Source organism: Cibotium barometz, chromosome 18, assembly GCF_041138505.1.
Source record: "Cibotium barometz isolate CiBa-2024 chromosome 18, ASM4113850v1, whole genome shotgun sequence".
NCBI lineage: Eukaryota > Viridiplantae > Streptophyta > Polypodiopsida > Cyatheales > Cibotiaceae > Cibotium > Cibotium barometz.
In genome coordinates this window covers 44143986-44170667 of record NC_141063.1, presented here as the reverse complement: position 1 = coordinate 44170667, position 26682 = coordinate 44143986, and the positions used below count along the sequence as shown (strand labels likewise).

Genomic DNA, 26682 nt, shown 5'->3' with positions numbered 1-26682 from the left:
GTGTTTTGCTGATGCAGGGTGGCTGAATGCTCATGCGTTGAGGCGCCTAGTGCTGTAGGAGAAAACACTGAGGGATGATCACTGAAATTGCAATTGCTTATGCTCCTTGTGCTGAAGATGCCAAGCGCTTGAATGTTCTACTGTTGAATATGATGAATGAATGAATGAATATGATGCTGATCTATTTATATGGACCAAGTGAGCCAGTCGGCTGGCTACAGAGCTGGCCGACTGCTCATGTCCACAATAAATGCATAAATAATGTATAAAATGCTGAAAATGATGGAAAAAATACCAGAAAATACTAGATGATATCTCGGGTTTCTGCAATGGTCTAGACGCCATGAATGAATGATGTGCAATATGCAGAATGCTTTCTAATGCAAACCCTAAAGTTTCTACAGACTGTACATGCATGAATGCGTCTCTTCAAGTGGGTTAAGGGACTTAGACTGACTGACTGACTTGCTATGGCTGAGAATGACCTAGCTTGTGCCTGACTTATCCTGGACTGAGGATTACACTGGGGTCACGGCGTATGACAAATATCATCCTGAATGGTACTAATACTGTTACAATGTTGCACTCATGATGATGAGCTAGTTTGTCACCATGCACTACAGTGCAGAGTGCGTGCATGTGACAATGCATCTGAAAGCTTTTTACTTTCAAATGCTATGGGCCTCCCATCCTGGAATAGGGCAACACCTATTGCATAATCACTAGCATCCGTTTCAACCACAAAAGGTTTACAGGGATCCACAATCAGCAACATAGGCACTGAGGTAACAAACTCCTTCAGTGCTCTAAAACACTGGTCTAACTTGTCACTCCAAACCACCGGAGGACTTAACTTACCTTTCTTGCTTCTCACCCCCTTTAAGAGTTCAGTCAAAGGGGCGGCAATCTTAGCATAAGCCTCGATGAACTTCCTGAAAAAGCTAGTGAATCCCAAAAAACATTTCACTTGCCTAATTGTCCTTGGAATAGGCTATTCAAGGACCTTCCGAACCTTTTCCGGATCAATCTTCACACTGTCAACGATAATGACATGACCGAGATACAAGAGTTCCTGCTTAAAGAAATCACATTTTGACTCCTTTGCATACAGCTTTTCTTGTCTGAGAATCTGTAAGACAACTTTGAGATGTTGTATGTGTTATTCCAATGACCTACTATAAATCAATATGTCATCCAGGAAGACAACAATACACTTCCCCAGATATGGACGAAAGAAATTGTTCATCTACTGCTGGAAAGTAGCAGGAGCATTAGTCAACCTAAAAGGTAAGACTAAAAACTCATAGTGGCCATAGCGCGTTCGAAACGCAGTCTTAGGCACGTCCTCAGGTTTAATCCTTATCTGATGATAGCTTGACCGTAGATCAATCTTGGTGAAATACTTAGCACCCTGAAGACAACCCACCAAGTCATCCATCCTCGGTAAAGGATACTTGTTCTTGACAATGAGCTTGCTCAAGCCTTTGTAATCCACACAGAAGCGCATACTACCATCTTTCTTCCGTGACAGAAGAACGGGAGTGCCCCATGGAGACTTACTAGATTGAACAAAACCTTTATTGAGATACTCTTGCAGTTGCCGAGCAATCTCCTCCTCTTCCCTCTGGCTAAACCGATAAGGTTGCCAGGAGACGGGATGGCTACCACGCAATAGCTCAATCTCATGGTCAACACCCCGCTCGGGTGGCGGATCATCTGGTAACTCGTTAGGAAATACATCACTAAACTCTTATAAAATATCGTCCAAAATTTGTTGTTCTTTAGTACAACTATTGCTTGAGATAGAATTACATTCTAAAGGAGATGATCTTAACAAAATTTCAGAATTGAAAAGATCATAGAAACAACAAAAAGACACAGAATCTGGATCAAAAAGTGATTCATATATATCCTCGGCCAAAGCCTGAGTCGAGTTTACATCAGAAAATCCACGGGGGACATCACCCCGGATTACATAGAGTTCACCACCATCATGAACAAACGAGAGCTTATGAGTCCGATAATCTAACTTTATCGTCTCGCTCTTGTCAAAAAACCAGGACATTCCCAAAATCATATCCACCTTGTCAAGGTTCATGATATGGAAGTCCAAAGCCTCCCGGTAGTCGTGAATCTGGACCTCCAGTCTAGGCACCGTTCGATCCCACACTTCCACGTCTGCACCCCGAGCAAGGTTGACCACATACCGATGATCACTTGCCTCCATGGGTGGCCGGAGTGTCTATACCAAACGTGAAGAAATAAACTTGTGAGTAGAACCATTGTCAAATAGAATCCGCACCTTTTGACCGCCTACAGATCCCTCAACTCGGAGGAGATCATGCGGACCGAATGCAGATTCACTTATCTGACATCCACAGCAACTACTTGAGGCCAGATGATGAATTTCAACAGAAGAGATCAAAGAGTTACCTTGTAGTTAATATGTACCGAGGTCTTACCCCCTAAAGACTTCTTCTTCGGACAATCCCGATAGTGATGACCGGGCTGGTTGCACTCAAAGCACAAGTTCACTTTCTTCGCCTTCGCTAACTGTTCTTCGGTTTGCGGAGCGGATCTTTTCTCACCTCTCGAGCGCTTTTTGGGATGGATGCTACAACACTACCTCGTTTCTTTTCTTTAGAGGATTTTTTGGTTCTTGCGTGCAGACTCACCCGTAGGCTCACCACCTCTTCTAACAGCAAGGGTGTCATCAAAATTCTTGGCATAGCAGTAGATGTCGTCCAAAGAATGAATACGGTTTCGTAGAACCTCATTCTAATAATCTGGAGGTAGTATGAATAATAAAGCATATACACCACCACGTGAGGCTCCTCAAGGGCCTTCCAATGGTTCACCAAGTCTTTGAACTCCTGGGAATAGTTGTCCCGGCTCTTCTTTCCCATCTCCAATTTGAACAACTTACAAAAGTTTTCAATTTTGTTGATCGAGAAAAACTGTTGCTTAAACACTTGCTGAAAATCAGCCCATGTTGTCGGCTTTTCATGAAGGTCCTTCCACCAGGCAAACGCTTTATGTTGAATCATAATTTGAATCTAACTAATACGCTGAGCATCAGTGTATCTGTACAGATCAAAAAAGGCGCTCCACTTCGCAAGCCAGCTATCCAAGTAAAGCTCCTCACACTCTTTCTTCTCACCGGAAAACGATTCCGGATGAAAAGGCACTTGCAGAGGAGGAGGATTACTAGCTGAAGCTTGGGGAGCCTGGGAGCGTAGCTCCGTGAGTTGTCGTTGTAGTTCAAGCATAGTGGCATACAAATTATCCACTCGTGGAGATGCAGGAGGTTGAGGAGGAGAAGGTTGTGTCAAAGGTAGAGGAGGTTGTACATAACCCGTATACTGAGAATACGGAGTAGCAAACTGTGAAAAAGCATGTAAAAAATTGGGATCCACACCTGTTTGTAAAGCGGGTATGGGTTGTCCCACATACTTGTGGTATACTAGGTTGAACTGTATCACCACCCTGCATAGGAGCAATAGATATTGTAGTTACCTCAAGTTGAGTTGTTGCAGGAGAGGCTGGCAAAGGTCCAGACACCTCCATAGATGAAACCAAGGTATCCATGTATTCAGCCATGAATCTGTCCAGAAAGAGTACTTGTAAAGAAAGTAAAGGTTTGAGGTGGTAGTGTAAACTTTTGTAAACAGGTGAGGACAGAAGTGATGCACAATAAAAAAACCAAGAGCAGGCAGTTCAGGGTGTCAAAAGCACAAATTCTGGTCGACTACAGAATTCTGTGAGCATAAGTGACCAAACATCCAAAAAAAGCATACTTGATGCCAAAAAAAGCATCTCAGATATGCGCCCACCAAAAAAGCTCCAAATCAACCTGTTTTTTTGGCAAAAAGCACCACGTGTGCTTTTTTACACACACCACGCACCTACCAGCCATATATAGAGTACTCGGCCCTTGCTGATATGCGCCCATATTCTGGCCATCCAGCCCAGTTATGGGGCATCCCCCTTCACACCCGGGCATGACCATACATGGGTACCACGGCCACACATGGGCAGTCACACAGGACAGCCTGATTTGGCTCACAGCAGTGCTTTTCCCCTCTCTCTGTGCTCTGGGCAGTGCCCGTACAGCCTTCTCTACACGTCAAAACCTCCACGCATGATCATCTCTTCACACCTCTCTTTCCTCCTGTATCATGGAGACCAGCAGGGCTGTTCACAGCAGCTCTAGATCAACCTCAAATCTACAGATACCACTCGTAGAAAGGTTGACCAGCCTGCACAGAAACCCTAATAGTTCAGCCATGGAGAAAAAAACTATGGGATGAGCACGGGTACAGACAGAAGGTTTTAGGGCAAAGAATTCCCCTGCATAAAACTCAAAAAAGCACCAAAAGTACGGTGCTTTTCTCTCTGCTTTTTCACATGGATATGGAGTTCTTTGCAAAACTCCCACACATCCAACCACACCGATTTTCTCCCTTGAGCCCGGTTACTCCCCGCCTTCCGTCCAAGCGTCCCATACCTTGGAAAGCGAAAAAGCAACCCAACAACTGAAGCACCGGAAGATCCGGGCGATGGATTTTCCCCTCTCCTCCTTTCGGAGATTTCCTCACTTAATCCAAGTAGGTCTGGCTCTGATACCAATGTAAAGCCCCAACCAGATAAACCCTACGATTAAGCATAAACATGGAAACAAAAGGGCATAGCATCAAGCTCGCCGCCCAACCATAGAGCCATTCAGGCTGCAAGGGGGACAGTAGCATCCGAGACATGGCTCCACGTCCTGGCGTCCCATACCACCAGTACACACCCATCGGATGTAAGCACGGAGTAGTCTCAAGGCCTCGAGTCCAGGTCTGAGGAGCTCTCTCTCAAAACTGACCCATAAAGTGACTTATATAGGCCTCCTAAAATCTAGGAGCCAAATATAGCACGTCTCATAAAAACTACTAATTCCCCCACTGAAGATGCCTAACCCTGAGCTATGGTTAACCCAACCCGAGGGTCTTAACCCTAGTTAGCCCTAGGACGTAACACCCCCCCCACCCCCCCCTCGACAGAGGACCTCAGCAGCCACACTTTACAGAGAGTGAAAGTGGTCGGGTTTCATGACCACAAGTGGCACGTTGTGACCCTCCCCCGGCCAAAGTGGTCCCAGAGAGCTGATGGACATTATGGTTATGGGAGGGTTGACCACTGATGAGACTGCAGTGAGTGGCAATGGCACGATCCCTTTGCCCTGGAAGATGCCCCCGACATCCCCCTTTTTTGAGTATACAGTTCATCTGGGCTGCAAGACTAAAATGCCAAAGGTTGATGCCAGCGGCAGTAGTACATTGGTAGACCCAGGACATCCCCACGCATTTCCTCTGGAATTTCGAAAACGGCTGTGGGACAGCTTCTGGTCATGGAAGATTACTCTTTTCCTTTGGCAGATAGCTCACAGGAGCTTGGCACCAAGCACCTGGCTGGCAGTTGGAGGTCGGCTGATGCTGTACTCTAGGTGTGGTCACCCTTACGAGTCTCAGCCTCATTGCCTTCGGGCTTGTCCCAAGGCGCAGCAGGTATGGAAGAGGATCTTCGAATCTTCACCATTGACCAGGCATCTGCCTGCACCATTACCTGGGGGTGGTTGCCTGTGCCTTTGAATCAGCACCAGCCCTTGCATATGAGGAGACGGGGCACGGCCTCGCCCTTCTCCTCTCTCACCGCAGGATTACAGCAGCCCCATTTTCAGCAACCCAGAGGAGAGGTTTACCACAGGCACCTGTCAGAGGTGGGAGATCATTAGTAGCATTGCAGCATGGCACATAGAGGGCACCACCACGCCACCTGCTGAGTCCATCCAAAGGATATGGACAGACACCATTCACACCCTCTGTGGCCAGTGGGAGAAGTTGCAAGGCGGCTCCGAGCGTATGTGGAAATGCTGAGAGGCTTTTTTGTGGATCTAGAGCAACGGTCCTTTCCTCGGGGTTAGAGACAGTGAGGTCACTTGGCAGTACATGCCACCTGTTTGGCTGTTCCCAGTGACACCCCCCCCCCTGCCCAACCCCCCATCCCATTGTATGAGATAGCCTTCCTCCGAGAGCAGCCAGCCAGAGAGGAAGAGCCTCGATGTTCCCATCTGTTTTTCTTGTCTCCTGTGATTGAGACTGGGTCGTGTACTTAGCCGTTTCAGCTGCATTTTGGTAACTAATGGAAGGATCTTTTCTTGGCAAAAAAAATAGTAGTATCTGGCTCTTCTCCCTGTAATTGGGTGCTGGGCTAGATTCTTGAGTCCCCCACATGACAGCCACCACTGTCATGCGGGCAGTCCTCGTTGTGTCTCTGGAAAACCTCCCTCATCATCTGGCAATTCGTCAGTAGGATGGTACCCATTTCTTGCAAAGGATCAATTTTTCAACTTCTAGGACAACACTTTGTTTACCGCCAGATGCGCGACGTCACGTGGGCGTGCCAATGTTGCCACGTTACAGCAAGGGGGGCAGAGGGTGTGAGCCCCTGTAGATGCCGCCGCCCTGGATCCTTGACACTTGTAACTCCTAGTGGCACATACCCCCTCCCCCAGGCCCATAAAAAAACATCCCGCCTACAGTGTGCATATGTGCCACCTAGAGCACTCGAGGCCTTGGATGGACTGCCACTACTCCACGTCCCAAGCTGCTCTCAAATCCTTGCGTGTTAAGAAGAGAGAGTCTGCTGCCTCCTCCGCTAGTCATGCAGATAGTCTCTTGGGGTGTTCACAGTCTAGGCAGCATCTATAGCCATAGGCACAAGAGAATTGTTTGGGAGGAGCTCAGCATGCCCTCATAAGGGGAGACCTTGTTGTGCTCATGGTGCAGGAGCAACATTCGACAACAAGCAGGACCAAGTGCTGCAGGAAGCTTCTCCTGGGGCATAGCCACACTTTTATCTCCAGCATTTGGAGCCCTGGGCAGCCAGGGCAGGCTGCGCATTTCCATCAACAGCCAGCTTCTCCCCCAGGTGACGGACTCTAGCATTATCATCCCAGGTAGAGCTCAGTGGGTATAACTCTGTATTGGGGGAGACTGAGTTGGCCACCTCAATAATTATGCCTCCAATGGGGGGAGAAACCCCACACATTTTGGGATTCAGGTGCATCAGAGTTAAAATTCATGTTTTAGGTGTGGCATTTTTGTTATAATATTTCCTCCTTTACATATTAAGTATTTGATTTTCTATTAAAAACATTTATTTTTCAAATGAGCTATATCTTTTTTTTTTTCGTACACACCCGGGGCCCACTCAAGTGGGTGGAGCCGATTTCTATGAATCACTCATTAGATTTGAAAATATAAATGTATAAGAAAGAGAATTGAGTGAAGGTTTTGCATGCAAGATTGCATACTGCAGCGTGCACCTAACAACAGTCATGTCAGAACCAGCATTGACAAGAGAACAAAGTTTAATTAATATACCTGCATTTTTAGGCACTTTGTCTCATGTTTTAGCTGCTCATTGAGATCTTTGAAGCCTCTTGTTATGCTTTCAACTTGGCTTCCTGTTACTCGATTGTCATTTTCCACTTCTAACAATGCAGCTTGCAGATTGCTGATCAATTCCGTACTGCATGACAATTCTGCCCTCAATGCAGAGACAGTGATTGTACATGCATCTAAGTTTGATTGTGTCTTGCTTGCCTTCTTCTCTGCCATTGAGACCTTCTCCTTGAGGGATTGCACCAGCATTTCAGTTTCTTTCAGTCTGTCAACCGTCGGTAGAATCTCTGCTATTTCTCTCTCTGCCTCTTCTAGCTTTAGTGCCATGACTTTTGCTCCACTTTTAGCCCTACGTAACTCCCCATGAAACAGAGACAGTTGTCGGATCAGATCTTTCACTTCAGCCTCTGATTGTCTGTAATCTTGTATGGTTATCATTAGCAATGGCTCCATAGATAAAGCGTATGTGGTGTCTTTTTTTTCTTGTATAAGATCGTCTCTAAATACAATTCCTGGGCTCTTAGATTCTTGCCTTAAGTTTTCCTCCTCGTATATTATTCTGGCATCAGCAGCTACCTGAAGATTTAACTCAAACTCTTCTGTATTAGTTTTTCCTGATGTAAAAACCTTATCTTTGTAATAATTTCCCGGAGTTTCTGTGTGTGCTATCACTTCCTCCAGCTCCATTGCTCCGTTTTCTAATAGTTTTCTAGTGCTTTCTACACAACCATATTTATCAGTTGCCGTAACTCGATTGCAACCTTTAATTGAGCTTTTAGCCACCTGCTGAAGACTGCATTCCATCTTGTTGCGACTCACTTCAGTGGCAGACGTAACTGGTGCTTCATGTAGACCAGTCTTACTGTCTGCGTTGGGCAGTTCAGGTTTCAACTCTCTGGTCTTTCTCAATGCAGCATCCAATTCAAATTGATATTGTTCTACCAAGGATTCAAGTCCAGCATTGCTATCCAACAAGCGTTTGTTTCTTCCTGCAAAACTAGAGCAGAGACTTTCAGCCATTTTTAGTTGTTCCAGAGCCACAAGTTGCATATTGGCATTGTCAACTTCCAATTTTTTTGCTGTACTCCTTGCTGATTGGGTTTCTGATTGAATGACTCTAAAAAAAGCTTCCAGTCTGGCTATTTTATTTGATAGGTACATCACTGCAGCTTCCATTTCCTGGCATTTCTGAGTAAACATACTTTCTTCCACAAACAGTTCCATTCTCAACATATCCACCTTGGCCTTTGCTTCTAATTCTTTAAGCTTATCTATAAGAATTTCTCTGGCTATCTGGACCTCAAGAAGTTCTTGTTGCAGATTTGATAAAAGTTGTTCTTTTGAAACTCCTTCATTCTTAAAAATCTCGAGCTTCTTCACTAACTCTGAAATCACACTTTGATTCCTGACCTCCTTTTCCTTATAGTCTTTGATTTGTCTTTCTTGCTTCTCAACCGTGATTTTTGCATCCTTGATCTGTGCCTCAAGATCTCTTAATTCTCTCAAAGCACTGCTATACGCCTGCTTTAGCTTCATCTCCTCCACGTCCGAATCTTTTAGCATGTTCTTGTTTCCAACGCCTGCTCCGTCAGCATCATTGGAGCAACCTTTCAAAGCTATATTGACTTGCTCTTTCTCGTCAACTGTTTCAAGAACCTTCTGCAGCTCTATGGATCTTACAAACGATCGGTTTGTAAGCTCCTCTTGCAGCTTTGCCTGTTTGAAATGCTCCTCTTTTCTTGCAGATGCAATTTTTAGCTCACATTCCAAATCCAATACTCTTTTCCTGGTAATATTCAGTTCTTTTTCCACTCTCTGTAGCGCTTCCTTCAAACCTTCTTCCTTCCAACACATTGCTCTAATTTCTTCTTTAAGGGCCTTAATTTTCAAAAGTAGTTCTTCTTCTGTTGCTTTCTGGTTGGCCTTAGCATCATCAAGCAGTGTTTCCAATTCACTAGTTTTTTCACACATTTCCTTAAATTGCAAAGCAAGCTTTTTTACCTCTCCTCTTGCCACTTTATTACTCAGCTCCATTTTTTCTAGAAGAGACTTGGACACGTGAAGTTCATCTGCAAGGCGCACACACTCTCCTTGAACTAGCTTGAGCTTCAATTGGTCAGCCATCGTGCATTCTGTAACAAGTCTAGCATTCTCGAGATCATGGAGCAAAGAAGCCATCTTTTCATCTGCCTCCTTTCTACAGATTGCACTAGATTCTTGAACTTGCAGAACCCTCACCTCCAGATCTCGAGCTTTCTTGTAAGCTATGTCTAACTTATTCTTATGTTCCAGGGCCTGTTTTTCTATCAGCAAGCTTTCCTGTAGTTTTCTTGCACTCTCCACTTCCTGAATCATTGTTGAAACAGCTTGTTTGATTAGATTGTGTAATTTGGAGGATTCTTGTCCCTCAGAAGAGTCTCCACTACCAGGCACCATGGCATTTTGCACTTGTGACATGGATCCCTCTGGCACCTGAAAACAAGTGCTAACAATGAGAACTCAATGCAGAGCGCAACTATATCATGCACACATTTAAAAAGCATGATACAGTATAGCTTTCATTAAAATGGCTCCCACAACACATCATTGGTTGAGTAGCAAAAAATCAAAATCTTATGTTTCTGATTTACATTGTACACTGAAACAAACACTTCAGAGAAAATTTTGTATCCCGCTTTAACCACGTTAACTTCTGTTTCTACCTCATCTATACATGCCCTTGTAATTAGTTTGATTTTTTCTGTGAACTTGGTCTTCAGCTTCTTTAGGAAAACAGTGAGAGATGCCCGTGTTGTGATTAATAATTCATCAAATGATGCCTCAAATTGCTTCTCCGGAAACCTAGAAACAAAGAAGGTGTCAATACCAGCTTGCAAAAGAAATTAAAAGGAAAGTGCAAGCAGTGGCAGGCACAGAAGCCTACTTCCTGTTGACAAGCAAAGTTTTGCTCAGTGAACTTCCATAAATGGTCCATTGCTCCCACTGCATGGATGAGATAACAAAAGGGCCTGCACATAATCAAAATCGTCGGACCTGCCAAGAAAAATCAATCTAACAAGTAGCTACTACATCTTCTGCACCATGGCAGTCAGAATAACTACTCTAGCATCTGTGGAGCAAGCCTACTGATTATTGAGAGTCATAAAACATTTAATATTTTAAACTTAATAACCACTTGTACAAAAAATTACTTCCAACAGTATTACATCCTTTACATGGTCTTGCTAGATAGTACCTAAGATGATTACTCTGTTACATTCAGTTCATTTCAATTTTGTACTATCTAGGATGAGATATATCATGGAAACATTGTAACACTTCGGTCTCATAGGCCAATTTGGCCTTTCGTAAACGTTTAATATAACTTTCTCTCTCTCTCTCTACTACATACGGCCGCCACCCGCAGCTTCCCCCATCATACACACATTGCACACACAGATAGATCTGATCTGGGAGCATGTCCCAGAATCGGTGGTATGATGATGAGTGCAGAGAGCTATATAGACACCTCCGTGCCTAGAGAGCACTAGGGACCATTACACAGAGACAGGCAAGCCAACAGATGAGGACCCTCACACGCCGTAAGAGGCGTGCATATGAGGAGGCACAGTACTGGGATATATACCACCTACTCATGAGCAGAGATGCAGCCACTGCATGGCGCAGGATGAGAGAGCCTCGCCCTCGTACCCCGATTGAGGATCCACACACATGGCACACATATGCAAAGAGCCTCTACCAGCCGCCCATACCACAGCCACAGGAGTCCCGCCCTACCACCTCTACTTTCTTTACCGCCTCGATGGTAGAGAGAGCTATCCGCCGGTTACAGCATGGGAGATCGGCTGACCACACAGGTATACAGAGTGAGCATCTTATTTATGTAGCTGACACACTGGGACCCTTTGTTGCTCACCTCTTCAATAGGGCATTAGTGGAGGGCCTACCAGCTGAGTAGACTATGCACACCATCGTGCCTCTCCACAAAGCGGGAGACATGCTAGACCCCAGCAACTATAGGACTATCATGATTGGTCATACATTGGCCAAGCTTTATGGCGCAGTGCTCGAGGCAGAGTTGAGCTCATATGCAGAGAAGGAGGGACTGCGAGCACCAAGGCAGGCTGGATTCCGACAAGCTTTCTCCACTATTGACCATATATTCACTCTGAGATGTCTGATTGACCAGGCTAGGGCGCGGGAGAAGAGATTATACTGCTGCTTTGTGGATTTCCGCAAAGCATTTGACACGGTGCCACGAGAGAGACTCTTCCAGTGCCTACAGTCATTGGGGATCCCATCAGAGATGGTTTGGGGCATCTATGCTTTATATGAGCAGGTCCTCGGGTGCATACGATGCCCCGGGGGGCTATCTGATGTTATGGCTAGCACCATAGGTGTGAATGCCCACTCTCTCCTACACTATTTGGGCTATACATCGATGAGGTGTCTGACTTCATTGGTCACGGTGGTGGGGACGGGGTAGACATCTCAGGTACCACAGTCCACATTATGCTATATGCAGATGATATTATTTTCGTCTCTGAGTCGCGGATGGGACTACAGCACCATCTCCATGCACTCAATGACTTCTGCACACAGAGGGGGCTTACAGTGAACCTTGGGAAAACCAAGGCCATGATTTTCCACACCTCAGGGCCGGTTCGACGACAAGCCACCTTCACACTAGCAAGAGGACAAGTAGAGGTGGTAGACTCATGTGTACCTCGGGATTACATTTATGACTCCGCCAGGAAGATTTACTATGGCACAGGCAGCCAGGGATAGACTCACACGAGGGTCAGCTCTGGCCATGCTAGAGAGACAGTGTCACCAGGCACACTTCCAGGAACCCCCCACGAAGGGGTGGTTGTTTGACACACTAGTCACCCCTGCTTTGATGTATGCTACAGCAGTATGGGCACGTCGGCTTGCCACCTCCACATGGTCTCAGATAGAGAGGCCTCAGATTCTCATGCTCTCACGGATGATCCGCAGCAAACCCTCCGTCCCACATGACATTGTCTGGACAGAGTTTGCTGCACCTCCTATGCTAGTACAGGCCCTCTTCCAGACGATCTGCTTCATACAGAGGATCAGAGACATGCCATCAGATCGACTCTCACATAGAGCTTTTGAGGCATCCAGGCAGCTCTCGCAGAAAGTGGAGATAGGAGATCATGGTATTCACAGACGATACAGTGGCTCACTCAGCATGGTCTCGACATAGATCACCTACCACCTTTCCAGTATGATATACATGCACCACACATCCAGCTCTCTCACAGTGAGAGGAACAGAGTCCTTCGGTGGGATTTATGGAAGCGATACACTCAAGAGACTTGGATTACACCCAGTCAGCCTCTACCGCCGAAGATGCTATACTACAGAGATCAGTTTATGCGTATCTCAGCGGATGGATTCATACAGAGACCTGGATACATGGATGTGTACATGCCTCATGTCAGGCGTTTTTCTGAAAGATCTTTTGGGCTCGTGTACATACGTGTGCATGGCAGGTGTGAAGGTTTTGCTTTTGAGGGCATTGCCAGGTGTACAGGGTAGATGGTTTTGTTTTGAGGCCTGTCCGGAGTAAGGTCAGTTGTTGCAGGTGGTTCGATGGCTCTGTATGTGTATGCGTCCCTTAAAATAATTGGGCACTGAAGGTTGCAATTTAAGAAGGCATGAGAGCATGGGCAATAAAAGATTGAAAGGGGCCAAGGTTTCCTTTGAATTTGGTGTGAAAAGGAATAACATGGTGGCCATTTTTCAAAAAAAAAGATGAACGTGGCCAGCTGGTAAGGTTGGCGTGGAGCTTTGAATGGCTGCCAGCGGGTTCTCTCCAGAAGGTTGGCGAAGCATGGGAGTCGGCGCGGGCTGCAGACAAGAAGGAAAAGGTCACCTTGTTTTGTGGGGGGCTCTTGGGCGCAACTGCAGGTGTTGCAGAGGAAGGCGCAGCTGCGCGTATATGTAGAGAGAGAGAGACGCCAAAGGGTGTGTGGCCGTCGTGTAGCAGATGAGGGGCCTCCCTTGTGAAGTGCAACGAAGAGGCTGGTTAGCGCAAGGTAGCTGGTGCAGAGGGCGCCAGCTGTGGACGCCGACGTGTGGGCGAAGGCGTGGTGAGCAAAGAGAAGCCTAGGTGCTGCTGGCGGCTTTCGAAGGTGGTGGCGAAGGCCTCTGTGAACACAAGGTGGCTGACAGGGCAAGGCAACGGGCTGGTGACTGGCGCAACTGCTGGACGTCGAGGTGCGTGGAGGTCGCTGGCTGGTGATAAAGCGGAGACCACCTTCCAGAAGCACTGAAGAGGAGCCTTGTTTATAGGCGTGGTGAGCGTGGAGGGCACGCGTAAGAAGAAGTAGAGGGCTGGATGCACGACTGAAAGGCAAAGGGAGGCTGGTGTGGGCCGCGTAAGTGAAGACTGGAGTGTGGACGGACTGAGGTGGTGTGGCCTTGGTTTGGTTAGTCAGAGTGGACAGAGAGCAGGGTGCCGAGTGAAGCAGAGAGAAAGGTTGGTGTTGCTGCTTGGTGGTGGGCCAGTAGCATTGTAGAGGAAGTGTTCGAGGGTGAGGCTGGCAGAGGATCAGCACAGAGAGAGAGAGAGAGAGAGAGAGAGTTTGGGTAGCTGCTGCTGGCGACACATGCAGAAGTGATGGGCTGCAGAGAGAGTCGAGGGTTAGCTGGTGTGGGCGCCTTCTGAAGAAGAAGTAGAGGGCTGGATGCACGACTGAAAGGCAAAGGGAGGCTGGTGTGGGCCGCGTAAGTGAAGACTGGAGTGTGGACGGACTGAGGTGGTGTGGCCTTGGTTTGGTTAGTCAGAGTGGACAGAGAGCAGGGTGCCGAGTGAAGCAGAGAGAAAGGTTGGTGTTGCTGCTTGGTGGTGGGCCAGTAGCATTGTAGAGGAAGTGTTCGAGGGTGAGGCTGGCAGAGGATCAGCACAGAGAGAGAGAGAGAGAGAGAGAGAGTTTGGGTAGCTGCTGCTGGCGACACATGCAGAAGTGATGGGCTGCAGAGAGAGTCGAGGGTTAGCTGGTGTGGGCGCCTTCTGAAGAGAGAGAAGTGGCCGGGTTCATTCTGGTGTGATTGGCACATCATGCAGGCGAGAGGTTCGTGGTGATTGGGGATGTGGAGTATCCTCGGCAGTGTCAGGTCTGAGTGTTTTAATGGTTGTGTGAGTAAGGCTTCTGTGTCGGGAGAAGCTTGTATGAAGTGTTGTGATTGGGAATATATTGCTGGGTGTTTACTTTGTCTATGGTGCCCCTGTTTTGTGCTGTTTGTCTGGCGTGGGTTGGGTGGTGAAGTGTGAGAAGCGTTCCAGCCAGTGGCTGGTGGTGCCTCCGTTCGTGTGTTGTATTCCAAGTTTGGGAGGTGAAGGGCTATAGAGGCAGTGGTTCTTTCTTCTTTTTTTCACCTCACACCTCACACCTCACAGGGCCTAAGTGGCGATTGGCCAACTCAGAGTGTCATCACACCAGCTTGAGATTGAGGCAGGTAGGGCAGCACGGATCCCCAGAGCAGAGAGGATATGCAGACTATGCAAGGAGGAGGTTGAGAGTGAGGAACATTATGTATGCAGATGCAGAGGCTAGAGCATATAGTGTCATTAGAGAGAGATACACCACCATCTTCCATGGACATCCCTCACTCCGCCAGATCATGGAGTCCGCAGACCAGTGCAGATTTGGCCAGTTCTTGTTAGAGACACAGCGCCACAAAGAGACACTGACACGGACTCATACCACAGGGAGAGGTGGGAAACAGCTCCAGCTCACTGATTTCTTCCAGAGATCTATCCCAGTGCCTACATTGACATAGGAGGGGGTTACACTTCAGCGCGCTGCGGACCTCCGAGCTAGACGGAGACCGAGAGCACCAGGCTACCAGACTCCTAGACTACATCAGAGGAAGATCATAGAGATACAAGCTCGACATCAGCACCATATCCAGGAGCAGCTAGCTCACTTACACTCACACCCGAAGATCATGCTCCGAGGTATTTTTGCCTCGCCATCGCCTATGTATCACATATTACACCCCCATTATGGTACTGGTTGGAGCTAGACAGATCTGCATTGCATTCTTGTATACCCTACGCATATAGGTTGCATACTGAGCCTCTAGCAGTAGTGCTCCATCTATCACACCCCCCCACTAGCTCAGTCCTTTCATGTTCATTTTGTCCTTTTTTTTTTCTGGACATCCAGAAGACATTGGCAGTTGTACATTGATTTGTCTCATAGGTCGAGTTCGGCCTCTAAAAGAAGTTAATACAGCTTTCTTTCTTTCTTTCTCTCTCTGTGATATGCAGCGGAAGTCTTTGTATTGGAAGATCCTGTCACACAAATGCTCACACCGTCTTCTGTATCCTGAGTTTCGTGAGTTATAGCAATCCATTTCAATACTTCAAACTTTAAAGAGATGAGAGAGAGATATATGAGAACTGTACACCAGATTGGGTCCCGAATTACCCACTGAAGGCCCCCCTATCCCGATAACGAGATAGTATTTGCTTTATTTCTTTAGAGAGAATGACTGTGGACTGTAGATAAGCCAAACGCAAGATCTCGGAGGATCGGAGAGTGGCTGATCTGTACACTGCTGTAGAAACACCTCGATGACTTGATCTCGAGCCTATGCACTCTTCCCAAGGGCATGAGGAAGGGCTGCACACCTGAGGCTGAGAGAAGAAGAAGGTGGACTGTTCTACACTATGTTAGAATGCTGAAAACACTTATGAATGCTGTGTTACCTTCACCAGATGACTGCTGCATGTATGGATGATGCACAGAAACGCAAGCCTGTAGAGATGCTATTGGACTGAAACGCATGAGAAAATAGAGGCAGCAGACTGCTGCTGTACGGCTGGACAGAAAACGCAGAGAAGTTGCTGTACGGCTGGTCAAAAACGCAGGACTGCTGTACTGTTTGCTGGCGTTGAATTGGGCTGATTTGGATGCTGAATCTGGGCCTGAATTGATGCTGAATCAGGGCTGAATGGATGCTGAAGGCAGGCGCCTAGGGCTGACTGAAGCTAGGGTTTCTCAAGGGGCTGGAGAAGCAAGCTTATGAGCTCCAAGGGCTGGATTAGTCTAGGGCTGAAGGCAAGAATGCTCCTAGGGCTGAGGAGGAGAGCTCTTAGCACAATGAAGACTGAATGAGAAAATAGGCTCTAGGCAAGCCTATTTATACTAACTGGAGGTTGGTCATTTAATAAAGTTTATATTTATAAATGCCCAATAATGCAAATAATGCTAAATAAATACTAATAAATATGGGAAAAATACCAGATAAATCCCAGTAAATTCCCTAAGGCTTCGGGGATGTTCTAAATGATGCACAGGCATATGAATGCATATTATGCAGGATGCAGAGTGCTTTCTGATGCAAACCCTAAGGCTTCTACTGACTCTACATGCATGAATGATTCTCTCCAAGTGGGTTAAGGGACTTGACTGACTGACTGACCCGCTAAGGCTGAGGAATGACCTACGTAGCTCGTGCCTGACTTATCCTGGACTGAGGATGTACAATGGGGTCACGGCGTACGACAATTATCATCCTATTGGGTTCTAAAACTGTACAACTGTTGCACTTCTGATGATGAACCATCTTGTCACCATGCATCGAGTGCAGAGTGCATGTGACATTCCCTCCTGATTAGCTTGGCGGCAGGTTCATGGCTTCCAAGTAGTCCGCCAATAACTGGGGGTACTCCTGGAAGAACTCCTCGTCGAGCCATACGGCTTCGTGGGTGCCTCGATCTCGGAATTTCGTATAGAACTGACGAATCCGTCGACCGGAACCATGCTTCCATCGATGAAGAAGGATCTGCTCAGGCTCAATAACTTCTGTCTCGTCTACCACGTCTGGCTGCTGTTCATCTGAAACATCAAACACTTCTGGACCAACATATGGTTTTAGCCAAGAAACATGGAAAACATCATGCATTGTCCAACTGGCAGGCAACTTTAACTTCATGGAGACATCACTTAACTTTTTGACCACTGGAAAAGGGCCAAAACTACGGAATGAAAGCTTGGGACAATGTTTGCCCACTTGTTTCAATCTTTGTTTCATGATGCACTGAGAGACCCAATCCCCTTCCTTGAAGTGGATATCTCGTCTAAACTTACATGCTTGTCTGTGAACTGAATGATGGCCAAGCTCAAAATTGAGGGCCAAACTATACTGAGTACCAAACTCAGGGGAGTCGACATATTGGTCTTTCATACTATCCAAGTCCTTCCCCGTGATTTCGAGAATGGTAACTTCGTGGACTGCTTGGATGCTGGACTTTCGACTGAGAGCATCTGTTACTGGGTTATGCTTACCAGGGATGTACTTAATCATTCCTCCAACTTGTTGGAAGAGCTGACCCTGTCTAGTGTGCTGAGCACTCCACTGGACACTTGGCATCGTCGGGAGCCACTTAAGTGCTTGGTGACTGTGAAAATGTGTCCATAAGGAACATGTTTCAAATGTTTGAGAACTGACTGCTGTTCTAGCTTGCCCTTGAAAGTCTTGGAAAGACAAGAGGGAAACTTGCTAGGAGGTTCTGCTAACTGTGGGATACTGGGTAGGAGATCATCCTTAAATATGTCTGAATGAGAAAGGAGATCTGCTAACTGAGAGACGAAAGATGATGAGACAGCGGTTATTGATGAGATAGAAGCTGTCTGAGCATAAATTAATGCTCCTTCTGCTCCCTTGCACATGGCTCGTCGGGCCTGGAGATGAGAAATCATAGGAACGCCAAGAATGCTCCTATCCCCCCGAATCATGACAGGCTCACGAAAACCTTTAGAGATAATCAAGGTGTCCTGCCCCCAATTGGGAATAGGTTCATACTGACGAAACCACTGGATTCCTAAGATCATGTCACATCCCAAAAGAGGAGAGACAATGAAATCTCGCTGGAATGAGGCCTTTTGAACTTGAAAAGAAAACTGTTGTGCCTTCTGAGAGATGTGGCTGCGGAGACCAGGTGTAAACCCGTCTACCTCCAAATGATAGGGCACTAAGGTACAGCTCATGTTGGTAGCCAACTGGGGAGAGACGGCGTCCTCAGAACTGCCCATGTCAAAAAGGATTATGAACTGTTGGCCCTTGGCAGAGCCATAAGCTCGGATCAGGCTTTTCTGTGTGGTTGTTGCCTCACCCTCATGCTGAGCATCAAGTACCACGGATGGCATGGAATGCATAGAAGGTAAGATCTGAACCGCATTGGTGATAGCAGGCAGGTCTGGAGGAGCGGGGGATACTGCGGCAACTGTGGCAGAAGGCTCTTTGGAGGCTTGCTCCGCTTGTCTTTTTGGACAATCCTTCTTACCATGCCCAATAGTATGACAGAAAAAACATCTGTTTTCTGACTGATACTGTCTTTGCTCCTCTGGAGGAAGATAGCCGCCAGTGATGCCAGCTTGAGCCTTTTCCTCAGGGGTCTTCTTAGGCTTGGATTCCTTACCCCCTGAACTAGAGCTAGGACTGTTGTCTGTCTTAGTGTCTTTAGAAGACGAATTACCCTTCCCTTGTTGGGGTTTGGTACTGGATTGAGATGACTGCTTGGGCTTGCCTCCGTTCATCTTTATTTTTTCATTCTGAGCGAGAGTCAGAGCCCGGTCATATGTACTTGGTTCAAAGTTACGAACTGTGAACCGAATGTTAGAGTCCAATCCACGGATGAATTGCTCCATCTTGGCCTGCTCAGATAACCCTAACTGATGTGCTAAAGTAATAACCTTACCGGAAAACTGAAGCACTGGGGATCCGTTCTGTCTGAGTTCATAGAACTCGTCTTTCAGACCGGTCATGTACTGGGGCGAGAGAAATCTGGTCTTCAGGTCATGGACAAAGATGTCCCAGTCAAAGGCTGTGACACCTGTGGCCTGGTCTGTATGAATACTAGACCAATGCTGCCACCAAGTGACTGCCTGACCAGTGAGATGGGGAGCCGCTAAGTGGACTTTGTCTTGTGGGTCTGTGATCCTAGCTAATGGAAAATGAGCATTAAATTGATGAACAAATTGATTAACTGATGAATGATCACACTTACCATCATACTTACTGAAGGTTGGTTGACTGCGAATGATGGTGGTTGATGCTGCTGCGGGCTGCTGGTTGGCTGGTGACACCTATGACTGGGGAGACTGAGGAGAGCTGCTGATACCTCAAGTGTATGGCCTCCTTTTCCCGTTGGTGTTCGAGTAACATACGTTCTCGATCAAGCTCATGTTGGTGTTCCCGAGCGGCGAGGTCAGCCTGACGCCGGTCTTCGTCGATCCTGCGTTGGGCTTCCTCATAGTCCCGTCTTTCTTCTTTTTCTCTTCTCCTTCGGGCCTCGTCCTCTCTCCTTTGTTGTTCCATCTGAAAGAAGAGGGAGATGTAGTCGGGTGCTGCTGGAGGTGTAGAAGGACGTGCTGCTGCTGCCTCCAAGAGTTGGAGACGCTCCATGAGCAGCTGGTTCTGAGCTCTAAGAAGAGCTATGGTGTCTGCTGTAGGCGGAAGAACGAGGTCTCCTTCGGGGGAGACGTCTTCCGGCTGATGAGTACTCTCTCCTGTAGACATGATGCTGAAGTCGGTGGTGGTACCGGAACGCAATCTAACCATCCAAGGATGCCCCCACGCTAGGATACGGTGTGTGTGGACAATCTGAATCTGATACCAATGTGATATGCAGCGAAAGTCTTTGTATTGGAAGATCCTGTAACACAAATGCTCACACCGTCTTTTGTATCCTGAGTTTCGTGAGTTTAGCAATCCATTTCAATACTTCAAACTTTAAAGAGATGAGAGAGAGATATATGAGAACTGTACACCAGATTGGGTCCCGAATTACCCACTGAAGGCCCCCCTATCCCGATAACGAGATAGTATTTGCTTTATTTCTTTAGAGAGAATGACTGTGGACTGTAGATAAGCCAAATGCAAGATCTCGGAGAATCGGAGAGTGGCTGATCTGTACACTGCTGTAGAAACACCTCGATGACTTGATCTCGAGCCTATGCACTCTTCCCAAGGGCATGAGGAAGGGCTGCACACCTGAGGCTGAGAGAAGAAGAAGGTGGATTGTTCTACACTATGTTAGAATGCTGAAAACACTTATGAATGCTGTGTTACCTTCACCAGATGACTGCTGCATGTATGGATGATGCACAGAAGGCTGGACACTGATGCAAACTGCAGATTCAGGGCTGGAAACTGCTGTAGACTGAATCTTCAGGGCTGGAAACTGCTGTGGGAAGAAACGCAAGCCTGTAGAGATGCTGTTGGACTGAAACGCATGAGAAAACAGAGGCTGCAGACTGCTGCTGTACCGCTGGACAGAAAACGCAGAGAAGCTGCTGTCCGGCTGGTCAAAAACGCAGGACTGCTGTACTGTTTGCTGGCGTTGAACTGGGCTGATTTGGATGCTGAATCTGGGCCTGAATTGATGCTGAATCAGGGCTGAATGGATGCTGAAGGCAGGCGCCTAGGGCTGACTGAAGCTAGGGTTTCTCAAGGGGCTGGAGAAGCAAGCTTATGAGCTCCAAGGGCTGGATTAGTCTAGGGCTAAAGGCAAGAATGCTCCTAGGGCTGAGGAGGAGAGCTCTTAGCACAATGAAGACTGAATGAGAAAATAGGCTCTAGGCAAGCCTATTTATACTAACTGGAGGTTGGTCATTTAATAAAGTTTATATTTATAAATGCCCAATAATGCAAATAATGCTAAATAAATACTAATAAATATGGGAAAAATACCAGATAAATCCCAGTAAATTCCCTAAGGCTTCGGGGATGTTCTAAATGATGCACAGGCATATGAATGCATATTATGCAGGATGCAGAGTGCTTTCTGATGCAAACCCTAAGGCTTCTACTGACTCTACATGCATGAATGATTCTCTCCAAGTGGGTTAAGGGATTTGACTGACTGACTGACCCGCTGAGGCTGAGGAATGACCTACGTAGCTCGTGCTTGAGTTATTCTGGACTGAGGATGTACAATGGGGTCACGGCGTACGACAATTATCATCCTATTGGGTTCTAAAACTGTACAACTGTTGCACTTCTGATGATGAACCATCTTGTCACCATGCACTGAGTGCAGAGTGCATGTGACACTCTCGGCCTCTTCCTACTTTAGCTCCGCAGACACAGGGACATCTTCTTGAGACACAGGCCCCAGCCACCTCACCCCATCCCTCGGCAGCCAACCATCACCAATTTCTTATGGACCCAGGAGGTGGAGGACACCGACATAGTGGATCTTGTGGACCCTCCACGAGCTGATCTGGACCTACCTCGCCCGAGAGGAGTTACCTCGGACCAAGCCTCTGCACTCCAGCGTGCCCGACACCCTCAGACCCCCCCCCCCCGGTCGGCCACGATCACCTCATTAGCTCTAGATCTAGGACATGCTCCAGATCTAGGACATGCTCCACCGCCATCAAGCTACCTTTCCACACGACATAGCTAAGGGAGACCTCTCGGCCATACTCGTCAACCCCATGCTTGACATTTTGGAGAGTGTTATACCATCTACTTGGAGCTGATGTTGCTCCCATGTTTTTATGTTCTTAGTATTCTATGAGACGAGTTTCCCATGGACAGTTTTGTATCACCCTAGTGAGATAGCTATATTTATGTTTTCTTTTTGTTTTATTTTCCATTCCATGATGAGATATGCCATGGACATTATTGTATCACTTTGGTCTCATAGGTCCATTGGGTCTTTAGTAGACGCTTAATATAGAGGCAGGAGACAAAGGATCATGGTATGCACAGGTCACACATTGGTTCTCACAAAACATGGCCTAGACATGGATCATCTACCACCATTCCAGTATGGCAGGGATGCACCACATATCCGTCTCTCTCATAGTGAGAGAAACAGAGTATTGAGATAGGACCTATGGCAGCTCTATACACGAGAGACATGGATATCGCCTACACAGCCTCTCCCACCAAAGATGCTGTACTACAAAGATCTCTTCATGAGTATCACTGATGATGGATTTATAGAGAGGCCTAGATACATGGAGGGCTTTTTACCACATGGCTCCCGAGTAGCTATTGGTCAGCTTAGAGTCTCATCACATCGATTGGAGATCGAGACTGGGAGAGCAGCACGGATCCCCCGAGAGGAGAGGGTATGCAAATTGTGCAAAGAGGAGGTGGAGAGTGAGGAGCATTATGTATGCAGATGCAGAGCATATACAGCCATCAGAGAGAGATATCCCATTTTATTCAGAGAGCCACATTCCCTACGCCAACTCTTTGAGGCAGCAGACCAGCGCATACTGGGGAGATTCATTCTAGACATACAGCGTCACAGAGAGACATCATTACAGGCTCAGACAGCGCCAGAGGGGGGACGACAGACACACATTACTACATTTTTTCAGAGATCCACCCCACTCCTAGCTCCTACACAACAGGGAATTACTCTCCAGAGAGCAGAGACACTCAGAGCCCGCAAGAGACAGAGGACACCTGGCTTTCGGATACCACGCCTATACCAGAGAGAGATGACAAAGATCAGAGCTCAGTTTCACAGAGAGGGTGCGGAGCGACTGGCTCGCTTCAAAGCAGACCCAGGCATGTTCTTCAAGGAGCTATGGACACCCCCTTCATTGATGTATACCATTTTATACCCCCAGTATGGTACAGGATGGAGCTAGCTAGGTTGCATATCATGATTGTATACTCCATGCATATAGCTTTGCATTCTCTTAGTAGTAGAGCTCCATCCCCTCCCCCACTCATTGTACTTATTGCACACCCAGATTCAGCTTTTTAGTTCAGTACTTTTTCATTTTGTTGGGATGACAGAGGATACCCCAGACAGGTACACTGATTTGTCTCATAGGCCGAGTTCGGTCTTGTGGAAGACGTTAATAAAATCTCTCTCTCTCTCTCTCTCTCTCTCTCTCTCTCTCTCTCTCTCTCTCTCGGATGCCTTCATGTCCCATGCTATGTGCATAGCCATTGGCCAGCTTAGGGTACCATCCCATAGACTGAGGATAGAAACTGGCAGATTTGAGCGGATACCTAGAGAGGACAGGATATGTAGACTTTGTCAAACATGGGTCGAGTCGAGTCGGAGGAGCACTATGTTTGCCAGTGCCGAGTCTACTATGACATCAGAGGGAGATTTCACTGTCTATTCAAAGAGGGACTTGGACCCTTATCCCAGATCATGGAGGACCCAGATCAGAGGTGCCTTGGACTCTTCATACTGGAGCCAACACACAGAGTCACGCCTAGAGGGGTGGAGAGGGAGGCACTTGAGCCCATCACAGTGGATATGGGAGCCTATACCACAGTGCCTCGTCCCCCCATACTAGCTGACCACGCATACCTTTCTTTCACAATCTCATGCCCCACTGTACCGCCCATGCCCAGACCCCCTGCCACCACCTTCACCCACATCTATTTCCATTACAAACTTGTCCACATCTATGAGGGCCATCTCTCCTGCCACATTTCAGCCCTGGATTTATCCCTCCCTATCTCCACCATAACATCCCCACCTCTCCTCCATCATCCATGACTCCGCCCACACCAACTTCCCCTATACCACATGCTCCTCAGCAAGTTTGCCAATGGGCTCCCAACCCCAAAATGGATGGTATGATGAAGAGTGCAAAACCACCACGCTTCACCCTTAACGCAAGAGGAAACATGGGCTGATTTCAGCACATGAGATGCAACACATTTTCCGTAGACTCACTCGCCAAAAGAGGCATGCATTTCTCGCCAAATGAGAACAACAAAAGATCATGAGGATTTGATGGATATAATGATCACATATTCACAAATTTGTAGATCAGCTATGAAGAATTGTGTGGCACTCATCAAGAGCTTTGAGATATTTTTATTCGAGTTTTCAATGTATGGACATTACAAGTGCCTTTAGGGCATTTATTCATTTATTAACTTTCAGCCTCTCTATCACATGCAATTGTAATCGAGCATTCATTCAATGCCACCTACGGTACTTTCTTTTGTCAACAGTCTAATTGCACTAATTGAAGGTTTAATGGTGTTAATTACTCAAGCATTAATCTAAAATTTTAAACATTAAATTGGTATAACTTTTGAGGCATGTGGGAGAAGAAATTGCTAAGAGCAATTCTTTTGAAGCCTGTGGGAGAAGCATTGCAGAGAGACAAGAGGTAAAGAGACAGCCGTCCAAAGGCAAAGAGATCATGCTAGAAGATGAGCCTAGTGCATTAAAGGCTGAAATTCAGCATGTGAGAAGGCAACCGCAGGGAAAGGAAGAGGAATGAGGCTTTTATATGAGAACCCACATGCTTACAAGCTCATTGAAGCCACAAAAGTTGAATCTATGGTGGACCGCACATTTGACTCCATGGCATAGTGGTTGCGTACTTTAGGTACGGTGTAGTATGCGCACAAGTACGTAAAGTATGCATTGGGATAAGTACTTTAACTACGTTCACTTTTTAAAAAAATGTCTATATATAATAAAAATATATATATTATAAACCATTCATAATTTAGCAACACTGGTACATAAAATTGTGCAAAAAACAATTGAAACTCAAACATCTATGCTCTATATTGCATAATCAAGGCACGTGATTTTGGTGCATATTTGTCATGCATAGATTCCGAGGCATGTGTTTCACTTAAATTCCCTCTTGATCTCACTCCTTGCTTGGCTATCCATAATGCCAAGTGCAATATTTATGCAGTGTCCAAGCCCGCAAGATTGTTTCCCTGTTGAGGGAAACAATCGTGCTTTGATACCAATGTAATTCACCTGATGGGGTGTGAGCACTACTTGGGCACACCCACACCGTCTTATAAATAATTAACACTTATGAAATGGAAACAACACAAGACAAACACAATGCTGAAAAAGAACAATTGCACAGTGACACCACACTAGGGCCGGAACCCGGCCAACTCTCCCTCCCCCCCCCAACCAAGTATATTATTGGAGTATTTTATTTTGTACAATATTCTCAACGAGCTCTTAAGCCAAATTTGCCATAAACAAGAAATATGAAAACATGTACCAAACAATATATTTGGTGATAGTGTCGTCGATGTAGAGCCTTTCAGCAACTCCTCACCTCACTAGAGGGAAGCAATCTCGAAACTGGTGTTCCGGGTCCACACGCATCACTAGTGTGCTAGTACTAGCACTTGGATTGTAGCCTCGTGGTGATGGGATTGCTGAAAATGAAGGACTCGCACCAGAGGTCACTCCCAAGCACAAAACCAAGCAACAATGGAGCCGTAGTACCTATTGCATAAACATCAATAGACTGGTCACGGGCACTGCCCATAGGTACAAACGGGCACTATGGATGCACAAAACAACCCTAAATCAGCTCGACCACATCTCATAAGGGATTGACCACCTCAAAACAAGTTGGCTAGGGCAACACAAGGAGGACGTACAACAGCCATACACCCGTCGGCTGATGACGTGGTAACCATACAAGTTGCCTTGATGGAGCAGCTAGAAAACAGACATGCAGGGGTGTTGTAGGTCATCGAGGATCACAGATATGTGCTCTGTTTTTTAAATGGATGTGTGTAGTCTCCTGTATGAGCAAAAATGACAGAAAGCTTGTGTACACAGAAGATGGCAATTAAGCTTGTAGAGAGGGAGGAAGATGTCATGCATGCCCACTCGAGTGTCTCCAAACAAGGTGCCCACCACATTGAGCCCAAGCACTTTAATAAATTGACCACCCAAATGCATGACATCCCTCCACGTCTGTTTTCCAGTTGCTTCATCAAGGCGGAAAGTGCTTGAGCCCCAACGTGGTGTTTAGGGACACTCAAGTGGGCACGCACAACGTCTTCCTCCCTCTTCTGCAAGCTTAATCACTATCTTCTCTGTACATAAGCTCTCCATCATTTTTGCTCATACGGGAGACTACACTCATCCATTTGCAAAACCGAGCACATATCTGTGATCCTCATTAGAAGGGCGACCTCCTACACCCCTCCACGTCTGTTTTCCAGTTGCTTCATCAAGGCGACGTGTATCATTGCCACATCATCATCCAGCGGGTGTATGGCTGATGTACGCCATGCCTTTGCTACCCCAACAAACTTGTTTTGAGCTGGTCAATCCCTCATCAGATCTGATCAAGCTGATTTAGGGTTATTCCAGGCATCCATAGTGCCTGCATGTGCTTATGCACAGCGCTCGTGACCAGTATACATTGGTGTTTACGCAATAGGTACTATGACTCTATTGCTACTTGGTTTT

General features: G+C 46.7%; 1 protein-coding gene across 6 annotated transcripts in view; it reads right to left on the bottom strand.

The window, feature by feature from the left end:
* Window positions 1–26682, bottom strand: part of LOC147629393 (uncharacterized) — a 124720-nt gene that overhangs the window by 26465 nt on the left and 71573 nt on the right. For 5 of the 6 annotated variants that reach the window (XM_086812642.1, XM_086812646.1, XM_086812647.1 and 2 more), the window contains 3 exons: window positions 10372–10456; window positions 10151–10289; window positions 7428–9920 (listed from right to left, as the gene is read on the bottom strand). In XM_086812642.1, coding sequence (XP_086668768.1) covers window positions 7428–9920; window positions 10151–10289; window positions 10372–10456 — 2717 coding nt within the window. Of the gene's footprint in view, window positions 1–7427; window positions 9921–10150; window positions 10290–10371; window positions 10482–26682 lie in introns of all 6 variants that reach the window. The other variant, XM_086812648.1, reaches the window with a different exon arrangement.